This window comes from Morone saxatilis, unplaced genomic scaffold (genome assembly GCF_004916995.1).
Source record: "Morone saxatilis isolate NCDOM2014 unplaced genomic scaffold, NCSU_SB_2.0 Contig23, whole genome shotgun sequence".
NCBI lineage: Eukaryota > Metazoa > Chordata > Actinopteri > Moronidae > Morone > Morone saxatilis.
The window spans coordinates 19,289,488-19,305,286 of record NW_023339796.1 but is presented as its reverse complement, the minus strand read 5'-3'; the positions used below and the strand labels follow the sequence as shown (position 1 = coordinate 19,305,286).

At 42.6% G+C, this 15,799-nt stretch overlaps 4 protein-coding genes across 8 annotated transcripts in view; 2 read left to right on the top strand and 2 right to left on the bottom strand.

Annotated features, from left to right (window-relative positions):
- The window catches only part of chd8 (chromodomain helicase DNA binding protein 8), a gene marked incomplete in the record, with an annotated part of 25,885 nt that extends 24,512 nt beyond the window's left edge, over window positions 1-1,373 (top strand). For 2 of the 4 annotated variants that reach the window (XM_035670644.1, XM_035670641.1), the window contains 1 exon segment: window positions 211-1,373. In XM_035670644.1, the coding sequence (XP_035526537.1) occupies window positions 211-576 (366 nt within the window). 4 annotated transcript variants of the gene reach the window in all.
- A 1,398-nt stretch (window positions 1,374-2,771) lies between these two features.
- Window positions 2,772-7,731, top strand: tox4a (TOX high mobility group box family member 4 a). 2 transcript variants are annotated; one of them, XM_035671217.1, is made up of 9 exons: window positions 2,772-3,282; window positions 3,374-3,439; window positions 3,545-3,841; window positions 3,960-4,205; window positions 4,327-4,665; window positions 4,791-4,871; window positions 4,976-5,686; window positions 6,717-6,859; window positions 6,951-7,731. In XM_035671217.1, the coding sequence occupies exons 1-9, from the start codon at window positions 3,178-3,180 to the stop codon at window positions 7,006-7,008; spliced, it is 2,046 nt and encodes a 681-aa protein (XP_035527110.1). In that variant the 5' UTR covers window positions 2,772-3,177; the 3' UTR covers window positions 7,009-7,731. The 2 variants fall into 2 exon arrangements, with proteins under 2 accessions (XP_035527110.1, XP_035527109.1); XM_035671216.1 differs by having other exon boundaries at window positions 3,542-3,841.
- Window positions 7,323-11,960, bottom strand: LOC118335043 (E3 ubiquitin/ISG15 ligase TRIM25-like). Its single transcript, XM_035671218.1, has 8 exons — window positions 11,863-11,960; window positions 11,442-11,728; window positions 10,969-11,286; window positions 10,402-10,494; window positions 10,222-10,306; window positions 10,024-10,113; window positions 9,656-9,712; window positions 7,323-8,838 (listed from the first exon to the last, which is right to left on the bottom strand). The coding sequence occupies exons 2-8, from the start codon at window positions 11,694-11,696 to the stop codon at window positions 8,306-8,308; spliced, it is 1,431 nt and encodes a 476-aa protein (XP_035527111.1). The 5' UTR covers window positions 11,697-11,728; window positions 11,863-11,960; the 3' UTR covers window positions 7,323-8,305.
- Window positions 11,961-12,888: 928 nt separating this feature from the next.
- The window catches only part of si:rp71-1g18.1 (uncharacterized protein LOC559922 homolog), a 4,149-nt gene continuing 1,238 nt past the window's right edge, over window positions 12,889-15,799 (bottom strand). The window contains exon 4 of the mRNA XM_035671477.1: window positions 12,889-14,707. Within this exon, the coding sequence (XP_035527370.1) occupies window positions 13,746-14,707 (962 nt within the window). The 3' untranslated portion in view covers window positions 12,889-13,745. The remainder of the gene's footprint in view (window positions 14,708-15,799) is intronic.

Genomic DNA, 15,799 nt, shown 5'->3' with positions numbered 1-15,799 from the left:
GCCCTTTCCCATCACTCTTCAGCTGTCACTATCAATTAAAGGCAATAAAAGCCCCCAAAAAATATTTTAAAAAGAAAAATGTTTCTCTCCCTGATTGATAAATTTGGCTCTTTAATACTACAAAACTGTGGTTGCCAGAAACTCTGTAAAAATACATCCCATCCCTTTTTTTCATAATAGACTTTCTAATAATATGTATTCTACTCACAGGGCTTCCTGCCTGAGTCCCACTTTCACCGACTGCTGACCGAGCACTCGGAGATCCCGAAGAAAAGCCGACGCCGCCATCACCACCACCACCACCATCATCACCACGCTCCAGATCCCACCCCTGAGGACCCCAACCTTGATGGGGTAGAAGAGGAGACTCTGGTCTCAGACGGAGCCTACATGATGGACGAGGAGGACCTGGAGACCTCCCATCACTTCCTCACCAGTGCAGACTTTGACGTTAAAATGGAGGGCGGCGACAGCCTTTCCCAAGGTGACTATGACAGCTCGGATCAAGAGGCACTATTGGACGATGTCATCATAGCACAGAAGGACTCAGACTCCTCATCAAGCTCAGAGGATTGACTGAACTCCTCTCTCCAAACACATTTGACTTATTCCCCTTCTCAACAATGAATCATGTTATTCCTCATCATTTATTTTTACCATATTATGTATCAAATTATTGATGAATGTGTTTTTTTTTGTTGCTACTTTTATTCATTTATTTTATATAGGGATATTTTCCATGAAAGGAGCAGGTTTGCACCCATCTGTTTTCTTTTTCATCATCACAATTGTGTTCCATCTTTGTCTCCTCGATCCTCCTCTCTAACCTCTGACAAAATGGCAAAAAGCTGAGCTTTCTTACTTCACGACTCGTCATTCTCCTCCTTATCCTCCAAACCTATTCGTTCCCATCACATTCCCAGCCATGACCAAAAGGGGACCCCTGCTGTACAGATACCCTTTTCTTATCTAAGAACCTCAATGCTGGTCCTCTAGCGTTACATGAAACTGGACATGTGTACTGAGCAGAGCCTGGATCAAGATCCCCAAACCCCCCCAATCTTGTTTGGTCATATCTTGTATGTCCAGACGAGTCTGTGAACTAAAAGGGGATCCAGTGTGTGGATGTACTGTTATTGTTTTCACTCTATGGGAGGGGTGGGGGTTGAGAGGGAGGGAGAGGGAAAGGGAAAGTGGCGTATTAGTTACTGAAGCAGTGCTAGGAGGATGGTTGTATTGTACAATGTAGAGCTGGTCAATTGTGTACTATGGTGCAAAGATGACGGCAATGAGTTACTATTCTTGTTTTATGATCTGAGTGTATCTGTGAAATGAATAACAGCAATCTACAGTGAAAGCAAGTTTGTGTGTATTATTGTGACTAACATCGAGCAGAAGCAAGATTGTTTATGTACTTTTCTGTTTTAATAATTGAGTCCTACTTAGTCAATAATGCATAAGGGTTTAAATTGGTAATTAGTACATTACTGTCCACATTTACAACAGGCCTATGAAGTATGTAATAGTACTAGATAGGAACAGTATAACATCAAATTATTTAGTAAGTTCAAGAATCTTCTTTAATTTTCAGAATCAACTCTGTCAAATGATTTTAATATTTGCAGACTGAACACATTCTTGTGTCTAAATTTCTGTGCCTGTCAGACTAATTAGTATTTGTGATATATACAAGTACATTAAGTCCAATCTGTGATAAGTATCAGCTGTTCAGTAAGTTCTAATGTATGATGCGTGTCCTGATACAAGAATGATAAACAATACAAAGCACATTAGATGGAGGAGTGTTAAAACTGAGGTAGTTTGAAAATATTGAATCAGTCCTGCATACATTAGGTTATACTGTTGCTAAGAATCAGCCATTAATCTAACCCATTACAGAGTGTCAGGTAAATTAAGCTGTAACAGGAAGAAACAGTCTCGTCTCTGTGGAAAGTGTCAGTCTTCATTCATAGTCATGCTGAAGCCTTAAAACAATCAAGCACTTGCCTAACCCCCCTGCATGACGACAGTGGGAGAGGTGAAGAGGTCTGGTTAGGGGGGAGAAGCAGGCCTTATGCACTACAAAACAGGCACATCTTGTTTGATTTAACTTAAATGTTGTTCACAAAAGGGATATATAAATAGAAAATGAATGCCTGATAATAATATATCATAGTTGTGTTAAATAAATGCCAGCAAGCATTGATGTGGTCATTTGAAGGTCACAACCATCTTAAATTTACACAGTTAAAGTTTATTAAATGTCTAGTTTACATTATAAACCTGTTGCAACAGCTTCTGACTGATGACTGCTGGCTGTTGCTTTCAGTCTTTGAAGAGTTAAACTCAAAAATACAGTGCTTCCATTCAACTGTTTCAGCTAGAAGTGAGTTAAAGTAAGTGCTAAGTAATGTTTTGTAGTTAAAGTTAAGTTTATCACACATAACCGTCCATGTGGGACTCCCAGTTGAGGACAGTTGAATCGATGAGTTTAATTTCTGTTTGCAGTGGAAAGCACTGCTGCCTTCAGGCCTCTTTGTTTGCTCGTCCAAGTAGATTGTCTGTCTGATGGCTGCTGCTTCACGTCATACTTCAAACGAGTGGAAACAAGTGCATCTGACATCTAACGTTAACCGGCTGTTTAAATTGGTCGTAAATACAACTTATACTTAGGCTGGCTGAAACTACCATGCTATTTGTTAAACGTCACGTTATAGCACGTCACATAACTGGCAGATAGGTGCCGCTAAATGATTGGAGTAATGTTACAATTTCCCGACAGCCCCTGAACCCAACACTAGCTGTAGCGTCCGGTGGGGACATGGTGCTAGCGTCACACCAGCGGATGAATGGGCTTGTGTCGGGCTTCAGTGAGCTTAGCGCCCCGGGGAGCGCACACATGATATTTCTAACATTGTGATTTTGTGGCTATTATCAACCTCAAGTCTCCCCCCCCTGTCCCACCTCTCCATAGGGCTTGAGAGCTAACGTAGCTTAGCATCAGCCACTCGACTTTAACGTTATGCTAACAGTGATTAGCTAGCTAGCTAGCTAGCCGCTAGCAGCTTTTGTTAATGTTGGGATAGCTGATCTAAATGGAAAGGAAAATAAGACATTCGCACTTTGAACAAAGTTTACAGCGTGTGTGATAGTTTGTTTAGAGTACAGAGTTTTAAAATGGATCTTAATTTTTACTCTGACCTGTCGGATGGTTGTGCTCAAAATGTTGATCCTGAGTTTTTGGACACCCGAGCTTATGGGGGATACTCAGAGGAAAATAAGGTAAGTTAACATGAATGCGTATTTATCAGGAAAGATCAGCTTTAAATTGTGGAAGTCGCTGAGTTGGTTGAATGTTCACTGTCTGTTTCAGTTTCCAGAAGGCAGCGACAGCTATCTCACCATCAGTGGGGCAGGCCACCCTTTCTTGTCCGCTGAGGTGAGTTCATTCAAACATGCTAGTGCACATTGTTTTGACCTTTACACGCGTTTCCCGTCATGATGGACTGACCCGTTATTCTGTCTCTTTCTCCACATACAGCAGACATTCCATACTCCCAGTCTCGGGGATGAGGTTTTTGAGATTCCCCCCATCTCCCTTGATCCAGACCCGACTCTGAGCATCAGTGATGCAGTGTCCCACTTTGAGTTGACTGATGGGTCAGAGGGCACCGGGGGACCTTCGGCTTCCCGTAGCCTAGTGAGCAACCTGGTGGTTGAGGCCAATGACCCTTCCTTCGCCTCCACCTTTGTGAACTCTGGTTCTCAAGGCCTGGAGCAGCTGAACTTGGGCGGAATGGGCCAGACCGGAGGGGGAGCCCTGCTGAGCTCCTCTGCACTGGTGAGCGCTCTACCTGTGGACCCTCACACACAGTGATGTTTGGTGTGTTTAAATGTTGGTTGTTCAGGAGTGCAGTTTAGAGCTGTTGGCAACTTTTTGTGTTTTAATCCCTCTGCAGGAACTGGGGAATTCCAGTGGTTCCCATTTCAGCAGTTCGTCCCCCATGACCATTGATGTCCAGCTTGGAGACATCGGTCATGGTCTTTTGGGAAGCAGTCACCTGTCCACTATAAACCAGACTGAGCTGGCAATGGGTCTCGGGGGCGAAAACATTAGGCATCATTCAGAGACACCTGAGCAGCCGCTGTCTGCAACGCCATCGCCAGCCGGCTCTCTCCAGGATGAAGACATGGATGACTTCAAGGTGAGGGGTTACGTCAGTGTTGCATTCTTGTATGAATGAATTCTGAATTCCATGCTGTGTTTTAGATCCTGAAGCTAATATGTCTTCTATCCTCCCCAACGTTTCCCCTCTCCCTATTCAGAGGAGTGTGCTGGTCGACTCCCCCATGTCTCTCTCCTCTTCCTCTGCCCTCTCCCACATGTCCTCCCACCCACTCCATACGTCGTCCGTGTCCCCGGCTACGGCCAGGAGGGGCGGGGGTAGGCCGGCCGCGCTGGCCTCAGTGACTGGGGCGGTGGGCGCTAAGAAAGGACGGAAGAAAAAAGACCCGAATGAACCACAGAAGCCCGTTTCAGCGTACGCCTTGTTCTTCAGAGACACCCAGGCAGCCATTAAGGGCCAGAACCCCAACGCCTCTTTTGGGGAGGTGTCAAAGATAGTGGCCTCTATGTGGGACAGCCTGGCTGAGGAACAGAAACAGGTAGAAGAACACACGCTTATATGCAGTATATGAATATCCAGTGTCAGTTTCAGGGGAGAACAATTATTGGTGATAACGTACAGACAAATTATTTACAATAGTGGTACTTGTTTTGTCTCCATTAGGTGTATAAGAGAAAGACAGAAGCAGCCAAAAGGGAGTATTTGAAAGCACTGGCAGCTTATAGAGCCAACCAGCTCTCACAGGTGAGATCATCCCCTAAAGGACAACCAGTTACATATACAACCATAGCTGTATAGGATTTTCACTTATTTATTCATATCATTTTTTAAATCTGTCTTCACTGCAGCCTGTCACTGAGGAGATGGAGGCCGCGCCTTCACCACCTCCACCGGTGGTCAACACGGCACCTGCGGCCCTCCTCTCTGCTGGTCAACAGGCCATCCGCCCAGCTAACAACAGCCTGGAAGAGAACACCATCACCAACATTTGTGCCTCCAACATCATCCTGGACGTCCCGGAGATGACCACGCGATCCCGCACGGGGGCAAACAAAGCTACTTCTCCAGCAGCTGCAGTACCCCCGGCCCAGACCATCACCAAGATCATAATCCCAAAGCACATGTTGCAGGCGGGGGGCCAGGTGGTGACTGTGTTGCCTGGGGGGGTCCGCACTTTGCAGCCTACGCTGGTAGTGTCGGGCGCCTCTCGTCAGCCACCTCCGCTGCAGCAGATGCAGAATGCACCGCCTCCACCACGGCTACAGCAAATGGCGCCAGCACCTCCACCCCTACAGGCCAAGCCCCGCGAGGGGACCACCACGCCAGGTTTCCCTGTGTCCGTCATGGCTACACCGCCTCCTCCACTCCAGATAAAAATAGTCCCTGCCCCCTTGCAGGGCAAAGACACCCTGCCAATTATTGTCCCCAATAAAGTGTCTGTGTCATCTGCTGCGCCCACTGCCCAGTCTGCATCCCTGGTGTCAGTGCAGGTGGTGAACTCTGACACGCCGGGCAATACAGACGAGGATGAAGTTACAGAAGTGCTGCCTTCAGAAGAGGTAATGTTGTTTAGTGCTATTGTTGGTTGTGATTTAGTTGAACCTGGAGCCTCAGCTTGATGTGGTTGTTGATGATTTGACCTCATTTTCATTATTTCAGTTCTTGAAGTGGGTCAAAGTTTTAACATAGATTGCTGGATCTTTGACATTTTCTGTTTGACAAGAGAACAGCATCGAATCAGAGTGGATGTAATTAAGATTTACTTAATTGTGTGTAAATGTTTTTCAAATATCAAGATGAAAAATCCAAAAATTGGTCTAAATGAATTACAAATAGAACTCAAATTATTGCATAAGTGTTCACCATGAGTACTTATACTGTAACAAATCTCAATCAAAACTGGTACAGTCCATATGTATTTTTTCAGAAGCTGAATGGAAATCACCTGTTATTTCAGGTGTAGACACCTGAAACTGAAAGGTCAAACATTTGGTTAGTTCAAATCAGATTCAACACCATGAAGACAAAGAAACAATCCTAACAAATCTGTCAGTATATGGTCATGTCATTCATTAGAATATGGAAAGACTATGGCACAGCATGTAAACATGTAAATCAGACTGTGTGAAGAGTTCACCACCAGGAGGATTATGTCAGCTCCGAAATGTCTATGTGTGCGTGTGCATGGCTGAGGTGTGGGAGCCGCAGCGCACAGAAACACTGTTGCCTAGTGGGTTTCACCAGTTTTATAGCAGAGTGGCAAAGACAAAGCCACAACTGAAAACACTCACATGACATCTGGGGTAGTGAAAATTGCTGTTCACTCCACAGCTCATGCAAAATGACGCAGCTTGGCCAGTTTCACACAGACTTTTCAGAAAAGTTATGTTGTCAGTTATGTTGTGTCTCATTTACATCCACTATGATATAAAGTATATATAAAATATATAGGCATAATTTATTACTACTCTTACTTTTGCTGTCACTGTGCCATACAATGTTTTGGAGAAAATTACACGGTGTAATATTATAAACTACTGTGACAAGCCTAGATAAGTGTACAGAAAACACCTGTCCTCCTTTTTCCAGGATGAGATGGAGGTGAATGGGTCCAGTGATTCTACAACTATGAGGAGTGTGTGCGTGAGGGTGGGCTGCAACAACCCGGCCGTAGAGAGTGACGACTGGGACAGAGAATACTGCAGCAACGAATGTGTGGCCACTCACTGCAGGTGTGTAGAGGTTTGAAACATGCACCTGTTTACATTTTGTTCCAGCAGACGTTAGAAAACTCTTCTGAACTTAATATTTTCTGTGTTTCAGAGATATATTCAGGGCGTGGTGCTCAATCAAGAATCAGACGATGGCAACAGTGAAATAAAGAGCAGCCGCTACCATTCACATCAGCAGAACACTTGTTTTTCACTAAGCTCGAGTGTTAATGGTCGAAGGACAGATGCAGAACTGGTGCGGTACAGAAACGTCAAAGGTGGATTTCAGCGCAGTGTCGTAGTTCCCTCGTTGTTTTGTACATGTACTGTAGATTTAAAAGTTGCTGTTCAGGACACACAGACTATTCTCAAGTGTTACATTTGATTATTGTTTCAGCTTTTAGTCAGGCATCAAGGAACTTTAAGGCAGCTAGAGAAGAGATCAGCACAATTAAGTATTAAGTTGGTCAAGATAATGGTGTTCTTAGATTTTTTTTACTAAAGCCCACACAGGTCAGTTTATTTGTTGTTGGAAAAGTGTTTCTCAAAACGCTCTCACAAAAAGGATCAACATTTTGACCTTTTTACAGCAGTTTAAGACATAATTGTACAGTTCTCACTGTTTGATTTGTAATTCATGCTCTGAAGTGTTCTGGTGTTTCATGCCCCTTCCAATAAGCAAGAGAAACAACTTATTTAGCTGAAATATGGAGTGGAGAAACACTTCGTATCAGTGTATACCTTGTTTTTGTACCGTGGCACTACAGTGGCCTTCTAGGTTTAATATTGCCTTCATTTTTTTCTAAAACATTCTGTTGAGATCATTGTCAGCTGTTTAAAAAAAAAGCTCAACTTCAATGTTTTCTTAATAAATGAGCATTTTGCTCAATCAAGTGATTTTCCTCCTTTTCATCTCTTAAAGCAACACGGTGGAACTTCCGTAACAAAAGCCTGCCTGGTTTGGTCTGCTAGGACCAGTAGCTCATGGTGGTTAATGTTTGCAACCTTTACATAGACATTGTTGTCAGTTTGCTGACTATCTATTCTATATGACTCTTCTCTACTTTGATACATTTTGGCATTTGCAGTTTGCAGTATATCATAGTTCTGTCGTCATTTTCTATTAAAAAAAAAACATCAGAAATCACTCCAGCCCACCCACATATATAATCACTCTGTATAAAACACTACAATATATTAAAGTAAAATAAAGATTCACAATAAAAGGGAAAATAAATCAATGAATCACTCATACTATACATACTTTGAAACACCTTTCAATATAAAAATATATTCCTGAGGCAAATCTTTTTGGCTTTGATTTAGTCAGGTCTTTACTCTTAGACCATTCCACTTTTAGTGCAAGCCAGTTTTAGTTCTCGTTCATTATAGCAGGATTTAAGACAGTGTGAATCCAGTATTGGCTGGATATTGTGATAATTTAGATAGTTTGTGATAGTTGATTATTCATGAAGCTTTCACAATAGTGGCTCTACTGGGTGGATCCACACGGTACAGCCCCAAACCCAGGCACAAGGGCTGAGTCAGTTCAGCCTTGAACTTGTGCAGTTGTGTGATTTTGGACTTCACCGCACTGAATGTGATGGTGCCTTTCTCAAAATCAACCATAACTGCTATTCGGCTGCTCTGCAATGTTTCAGAGATAACTGTTTTTTCTCTGTTATGGTAGGCAAACAGCTTTCCTTGGCCATTGTGCATAATGCTCCAGGAGTGTGCGTTGTTTCCGAAGGCACTGTTGTACTTGCTCTTACGCTGGATGCTCTTGAAGGACACGGCAATGTCCCAGTAGCCCTCAGCCTCCACCTCCCATACGTGGTTACCGGTGGAGAAGCACCGGGAAGAGAGGACCTGTGGGGCTTCATCAAAGCGGTTCTTGCTGTTGGGATAGGTTATCTTGTTTTTCACTCTGTCTGCTGTTTGGAGGTCAGTGGAGATTCCAAGGAAAGGGCTGGCTGTGTCCAGATCCAACATGAGCATTTCTGAAAATCAGACACAGACCGTTTGGGTTCAATACACAATTTTGATGCTATTCCCAATTTATAATACATGCCCATTAATTAAATTGAAGTGCTAATAAGCTAGACTTAGTTCTAGACTACTACTGACTTAGTCTATTATAGCCATGAGCGTATGGTGGCTAATGTTGGATAACTTTACATACATATTGCTCTGTAGTCTGTGAATTTGAGACACTACAAGCATAACTACAGCATAACAATCAGTGCATTTAAATGCACACTAATGTCCCTGTTAAGATTGGGTCTTTGGAGTGTCCCCATTATATATCTGTGCATGTAGACACCACATTCTGGTTTCTGAAACCTGGACAAGCCCATACGCCAGTTTTGAGAAACATGCAAGCTTAATCATTAACTGAGATACTGTGGCAATGCAGACACTGATCCAGGTTTCTGATCCTTCTTTGCCATGCTCGCAGGTGCAACAATTGAGAAAAATAATTTGATTAGCAATGTAACAACGGTGTAGATAAAATGAGTCTAACAGTAGTAATGCAAATTATCATTTTATTGTTGTTTTCATCTTCAATAACTGAAGATAAGTGTGTTTCAGGCAGCCAGAAACCAAAGTTCATCCAACTATTAAAGCAAGAAACGATGCTGACGATCAGAAACCTGGATGACATCAGACACATTGTCAGCGTCACACTAACGAGGCACAAGTTATCTCCAGCTCAAATTTATAGCACAACCATCAGGCTAGTCTGCATCTTCCAAGACAAACACACAGTAGTTCTCTTTGATTGCCAACCCAGTGTTAGAACATTTCATTTTGTACCTTGATCTTCTGTCTCTGCAGGTTTATGGCTCTTCACTGGATGATCAACCAACAGTTCTGTGTAGGGATTACATACAAGTTATTAGCAAGAATGAAAAAGAATGAGTTCTTAAGTAGGTTGCCATTTAACTGGAGCATCAGATCGGACAAAAACAACAAAAAAAACCCAAATGTAATCAGTACTAAGAATGGAGATGGATAGTTCCTACTATATGTACGACCATCAGACTATTCCCCCTGCCTTCAGTCTTCATGTTAAGCTAAGCTTAATCTTGGGTTATTATCATTAAATCACATGTTGCTGAGTTCCCGGTTTTTGTTGTAGTTGTGTGAGCGGACAGTAGTGGATCTGAAACCTGCCCTCTTACCTGCAATGGTGGAATAAATGTGATGCACACGGTTCTGCTGCTTGTCCAGCGCCTCTGTTAGCGTCTGGTTTTCTACAGAGTAGTTGTAGGCTGGTTGGAAAAATATACATCAGTGAGTGAATTTTCACACCAACACACACACACACACACACACACACACACAGACATAGACGACACTAGGGCTTGGCATTTTCTTACCATAATACAGAACAATAAACCACAGACAGAGCAGCACCACTGTCACACTGTTGAGGGGGGAGTCGGCCGGGTTCACTTTCTGTTTCTGGCAGAAGGAAAATACATATTAGATCAGAAAAATAAACACAATTTAGACCCTTTACAATCACAGATACTGAGAATTTAGTAAACAGAGCATACTTCTCGTAGGATGTCTTCTTGTAGTTTTTTTACAGACTGACTGGATTCTTTCATTTGCTCCTTTAGCATTTCAAAACGCTGGTCCATGTACTCCTGTTGAATGCACACACAGTTATACTTTTAACAACTCAAGTAGCTTTAAGCGGGGGTAAAAAAAAGCATCTTATTCTACACTCTGACAGTAACATAAATACGCTGCATCAGCTTTTTGCAGCTCTTTGTTAAACCTGAATTTTTATGTCATTTTATACACATTTCAAGAAGTTCAACCCCACTTACATATCTACATACATATAAAAAAAAGTTTTCTGCAGTTTTATAATAATTTGTTATGACTGATCCATGGGGCTTAAGAGGTTAAGGATTGAATGAATGGGGAGTTTTAAGATTCTCAGGGACCTGAAAATCCTGTTTCTACCCAGCACAGCCAGCAACAGGAAATTCCCACTCTGTTTACAAGAAACCGCTGCCATGACAATGTCCCTTCACAAATCCAACCGGAGTTTTCTCATTGATATTATAATTACCCGTGTAATACAGTATTAAAGAATGCTATTAAAAACTCACAGTCAGCTGTCTCCGCAGGACAGCGGAGGCCTCAGTGGCTTGGTTTTGTTGCTTGCTCTCCAGGGCGCACACATTGCAGATGTAGCGTCTGGATGTGTTGCAGTAGTACCTCAGCACCTCGTCCTCATGCTGCGGACATTTCCTCTCCTGGAGGTCATTCAGAGGCCTGACCAAGGGGTGTCCCGTGAACACAGGCAGCTCAAGGTGGTCCTTGACGTGCTCTTTGCACAGCGACACCTCACACTTCAGACACGTTTTAATGGCCAGAGTTTGTTTCGCCAGGCAGCAGTCGCAGTACACACTTTTTGTCTGCTCGTCCTGTTTACAAAAATTGGACATTGAGATGTGGGAAAAGGTGTGTTAGATATTTATCTAGTTTTAGGATCAGTTTTACATTCCACAGCTATAAGTTTATTCTCTACATCTTTTAAGTGGCATTAATAAAGAGACTGAAAAAAAGAGCCAATAGGTACCCTCCTCCTCCTCTTCTCCCTGAAGTCCTCTGCAATGCTGGCTAGTGTGTAGCTCTTCTGTACCCCAATGTATGGTCCAAAATATTCCCTACAGTCTGGGCAACGGAAGGGAATGTCTGAGGAATGATCTATCATGTTTTCCAGACATTCCATACACAGGCTGTGTCCACAGGCCAGCTGCCGAGGATCCTTAAAGGTGTCCTGGCACACTGGGCAGGTCAGCATCTCCGCAAGCCTTTTCTCTGGATCTTCCATTCTTGACCTCTTCTTAAAGAGTGCGAGTGAGCCTGAAAGCAGCACACAGGACGGAGTTAACTGCAGTTAGTACAGCAGCCTCTGGAAAAACACTGCCTATTACGTTTGTTATGAATGATGTGATATAAAATGATTCGCAGGAGCTCATCATTAAAAGGGTTCATACCTTTAGAGCTGAGTAAAAGCCTCCGTGTTGCTGGTGCTCTGTCTTCCGTTCGCACATTACTAAAGTGAAAGTACTGCTGGCTTTATGTGTACTTCCTGGTGGGGCGGGGCCTACGAGGAGGACGCTCGAGACTAACTTCTAAATATGACACACATCAATTTCTAATTTAAATACAGGATTGCAAAATCAAATATCAATATTACATATTTAAAAAAAATGTAAAAACTACAACGTTTGTATCGATACATGTTGAGTAAACACTGATTCTCCTCTGAGGCTTTATAATATTACCCTGGTAACAGCTACTACAATCTGTTGTGGTTACTGACCGGTAAATAGTCCTTTATTTTATTCATCTTTTGTCATTAAAAGCGGTCAAAGTGCAGTCCTGAGTTTCCGGCTGTCAGTCCAATCAGCCTGACTGGTATCAGCTGTGTGTAACTATCTCTCTCTCTCTCTCTGTGTGTGTGTGTGTGTGTGTAACACTATCTTAAACGGTGAGTAATGTAAACACAATGTCTGTCTGAAGTCGCACCCACTCTTCCTCTCGAGCCAAAGAGAGAATAAAAACATAACGCAGTATATTTCCACCGTGTCTCCAGCGACATTAACGGCCCATAAATCCGCTCACAAGTCACATAATAATACTCTCCTTATCTCGCCTCACCAGAACACTAGGAAGCAGTTTATGACTGTTGTCCGTAACTTCCATCCATTGTTACAGCGAAAACAAAATGGCTAATTTAGCATTACTTTCAATGATGTCGGTTCACGAATATGTCAATTTTACGTAAAACACACAGCACAAGTGTAACCATAAATGTATTATCTATACTGTATCAATTAATACATCAGCAGTGTAACCCAGTAAATACAGTCCAGACTGTTACAGTAACTTTAACTATTAAGCCATTAGTTACAACTTATTAAACCTTTTATATCAGGTGCTTTATTAGAAAGTCATACCCATGCTCCATACTGAACGTAGTGTGTTGATGGTCCATGTAACACAATAACCAAATGATATACATACAAACATGATTTGTTTTATTAATACAAAAGAAAAATGTTATTTAACATCAAAAGTTTAAAAAGATGGACACAGACATTTGTCATTGCAGAGTATATGTATTATGGAATATAAAATACTTTAAAAAAAAAACTGTTTAAAAAGAGAAGATGAGATCACATTTGTTTGACAGTATGTACACTTATAAAGTATTTCAATATTAAAGCAAGTCTTATAAAGCACACAAAGAAAGAAGTCTACATACATTCAGTAAAAATAACATGAATACAAAACCAAACGCCTTTTCCACAAGAGAGTGTAAAGTTAAAAAAAGCATACAATAAAAAGAACAGACATCAAGAACAAACATCAGTGGAAGTACGTTATATATAACTTTAACACAAGAATAGTTGGCAGGTGAGGATCTGTATTTTTCCCCACCAGACATCACCAGATATCTTCTATCTGTAAATAAAAGCATAAAATGTTACTAATGCGTTTCAACCCAATTACAAGACAACAATCTCCAAGGAGCAGCTGTATGTAGTATGCCTGGTTAACTGTGATTAACTGATGTTGATCATGTGTTTCTTAATGCTATGTTGTTTAATGCTAAAAAGTGTCAAATGGTTGTACTACTTTTGCACACAGTTCCACTATTTGTCCACAAAATATGGCAAAGACTAAGAAACACGGAAAAACAAGACAAAACCATCAGTAGTAGAAAAAAAGGTTCCCCCTTAGTATCTGTCATCTCTTTCGGGAATGAGTGTCGGGAATCAATCAATCTGGGTCATGGTTTCTGTTTCTCATAGCTTTTCTTATCTCGACTTGTATGACTGAGGTAGGAAACGGCGCAACCACTTTCCCACAGCTACAAGCCAGCAATCATCCTGAATGAAGGAACAAAGAATTCACACTGGTGTTTCTCCAGATTCCTCATGATCCTGTACATCTTCCCACAAGTGGGGCAGCTGAAAGGCTTCTCTCCAGTGTGAAACCTCAGGTGTGCTTTTAGATTGTCTCTCAGACGGAAGCTTTTGCTGCACTGCGTGCAGGTGTGCGGCCTCTCCCCTGTGTGGAACCTCGCGTGACGGCGGAGGCTCTTCCTCAGTGCAAACGTCTTCGAGCACGCCGAACACGAGTATGGTTTTTCTCCAGTGTGAAAGCGCTCGTGCCGTCGGAGAATCTTCCTACGCTTGAACGTCTTCCCACAGATGCTGCATGGGTATCCATCGCGGGTGTGCGTGACCACCTTCTGTAGCCGCCAAACGCCGTTTCCACAGGGGGTGAAGCAGCAGAGGCGATGGCCTGTGTGAAGACCTTGGTGACGGCGGAGATCTTTGGGCAGGGGCTTACCACTTTTTTGCTGGGGATCATGGCCTTTGGCAACATCACCCTGAAGCTTCGTGTCCGACTTGGGCACTGTGAGCATGTTCACCAGTTCCACCGTGCAGGGACGCATCAGCTTTTGGTCTGGAGAAGTCAGTTTCAGTTTCATGTGGAGATTGTTCTTTGTCTCCTTTGGCGTGTGGATCCGTTCCCAAACCCCGGCCTGAGCTGGAGTCACGGCTCCATCAGATGGGGACGGACTGTAGGCGGTGCCCTTAGCGGTGCTGACACAGGATTGTTGAGGCTCGGCTTGAACGGGCTTCTCTGAACTCTCGAGTTTGGGAGCTGGAGACTCTGGCTTGAGGATCAACGGGCAAACAAACTTCCCCGTCTCCCCAGAAATGATATCCCGTGTGTCTGGTTGGATGACGAGAAGCTTCTGTTTAGTTGGAGAACTTTTCGTAAGTTCATGTCCAAATGTCTCTGTCAGCACCCCTGCAGACACTGAAAAAGATAATGACACATTTTTAATGAAAAATGAAAGCCATTAACATTGCTGCCTTTAGCCATATGTTAAAGTGATCTGATATGAGAAGGATCTCCTCCACAACTGAAAACTGGCCCTTTTATGATGTTTCCTGATCATTCAACTAATTTTATTCTTCTACCTGTTGCACGGGGGGGAGCCAAAATCAGCCGTAAAAGTAGCTGACGTTGTTTTAAAAGACATAGCAAACGTCAGCACGGCACAGCATCACAATCCAGTAATAATCTCATAGTGTCTGTTTCTATCTGCTGAACTGCTATCAATTTATACATAAACTATTTCTATGTAGACAAAACTTTGAATGTAACTTAATACTTTACTGTTAGCTCCTGCAGTGTGGTGTCACCTTGCCTGAATTACTCTGTGGTGGATATGCAGCCTCTCTTAATCTGTGTACTATTTCACAAAGGAGCAGTGTGGAGGATTTAGTGGCATTCAGTGGTGAAGCTACAGATTGCAACCATCTGAATACAGCTCAGCCTTCCAAGCAAGTAGAAATTTGCTCTCAATAAACATCAGGGAGACACGGTTTGTCCATGTTGTAGTTCCCCACAGCTGCCACCAGGTGTAAGTAAAAAGCTACATTTTACTGAGAGCACCTTCAGATTCGTGCCACTTGTGTCTGTGCAATTACTGGAAACCCAAGGATTTGTTTGAATGGTTCTCTGCATACAATCGTAAAGTGCTTATCCTGTTCAAGGTCACTGGGGTGTGGGGGTGAGACATGCCGGTTTAAGACAGGGATATGTTACATTCGTGTTTGTATGTTCAACAGCACAAAACATCTGTTTCTCTATTATAATTTATTTATTATTCTTTATTGGGAAAGTATCTACTAAAACATTGAGGGGTGGGCTGCAGTCAAACAATAAAATAAAAAAGAGAATTTCTCTCACTTCTAGTAGTGATGAAATTGCCCAACAAACACTGGCTCCATGAATCCCGTTTTTATGTGCAACTTCCTCCTGTCAACATTTCAAAGTGTAGGCTCAGCTAATTGCCTATGGTTGCAGTACTACTTGTTTAATCTATACTGTGCTATTCAAATC

Excerpts from the sequence above, each read along its gene's own strand:
- LOC118335043 (XM_035671218.1), bottom strand. The coding sequence starts at position 11,696 with ATGGAAGATCCAGAGAAAAGGCTTGCGGAGATGCTGACCTGCCCAGTG. Across the intron at positions 11,287-11,441 it reads GGGAGAAGAGGAGGAGGAGG|GACGAGCAGACAAAAAGTGT; the intron begins GTACCTATTGGC and ends TTTTGTAAACAG. Across the intron at positions 10,114-10,221 it reads GTTTATTGTTCTGTATTATG|CCTACAACTACTCTGTAGAA; the intron begins GTAAGAAAATGC and ends TTTTCCAACCAG.
- tox4a (XM_035671216.1), top strand. The coding sequence starts at position 3,178 with ATGGATCTTAATTTTTACTCTGACCTGTCGGATGGTTGTGCTCAAAAT. Across the intron at positions 3,440-3,541 it reads ACCCTTTCTTGTCCGCTGAG|CAGACATTCCATACTCCCAG; the intron begins GTGAGTTCATTC and ends CTCCACATACAG. Across the intron at positions 4,666-4,790 it reads TGGCTGAGGAACAGAAACAG|GTGTATAAGAGAAAGACAGA; the intron begins GTAGAAGAACAC and ends TGTCTCCATTAG.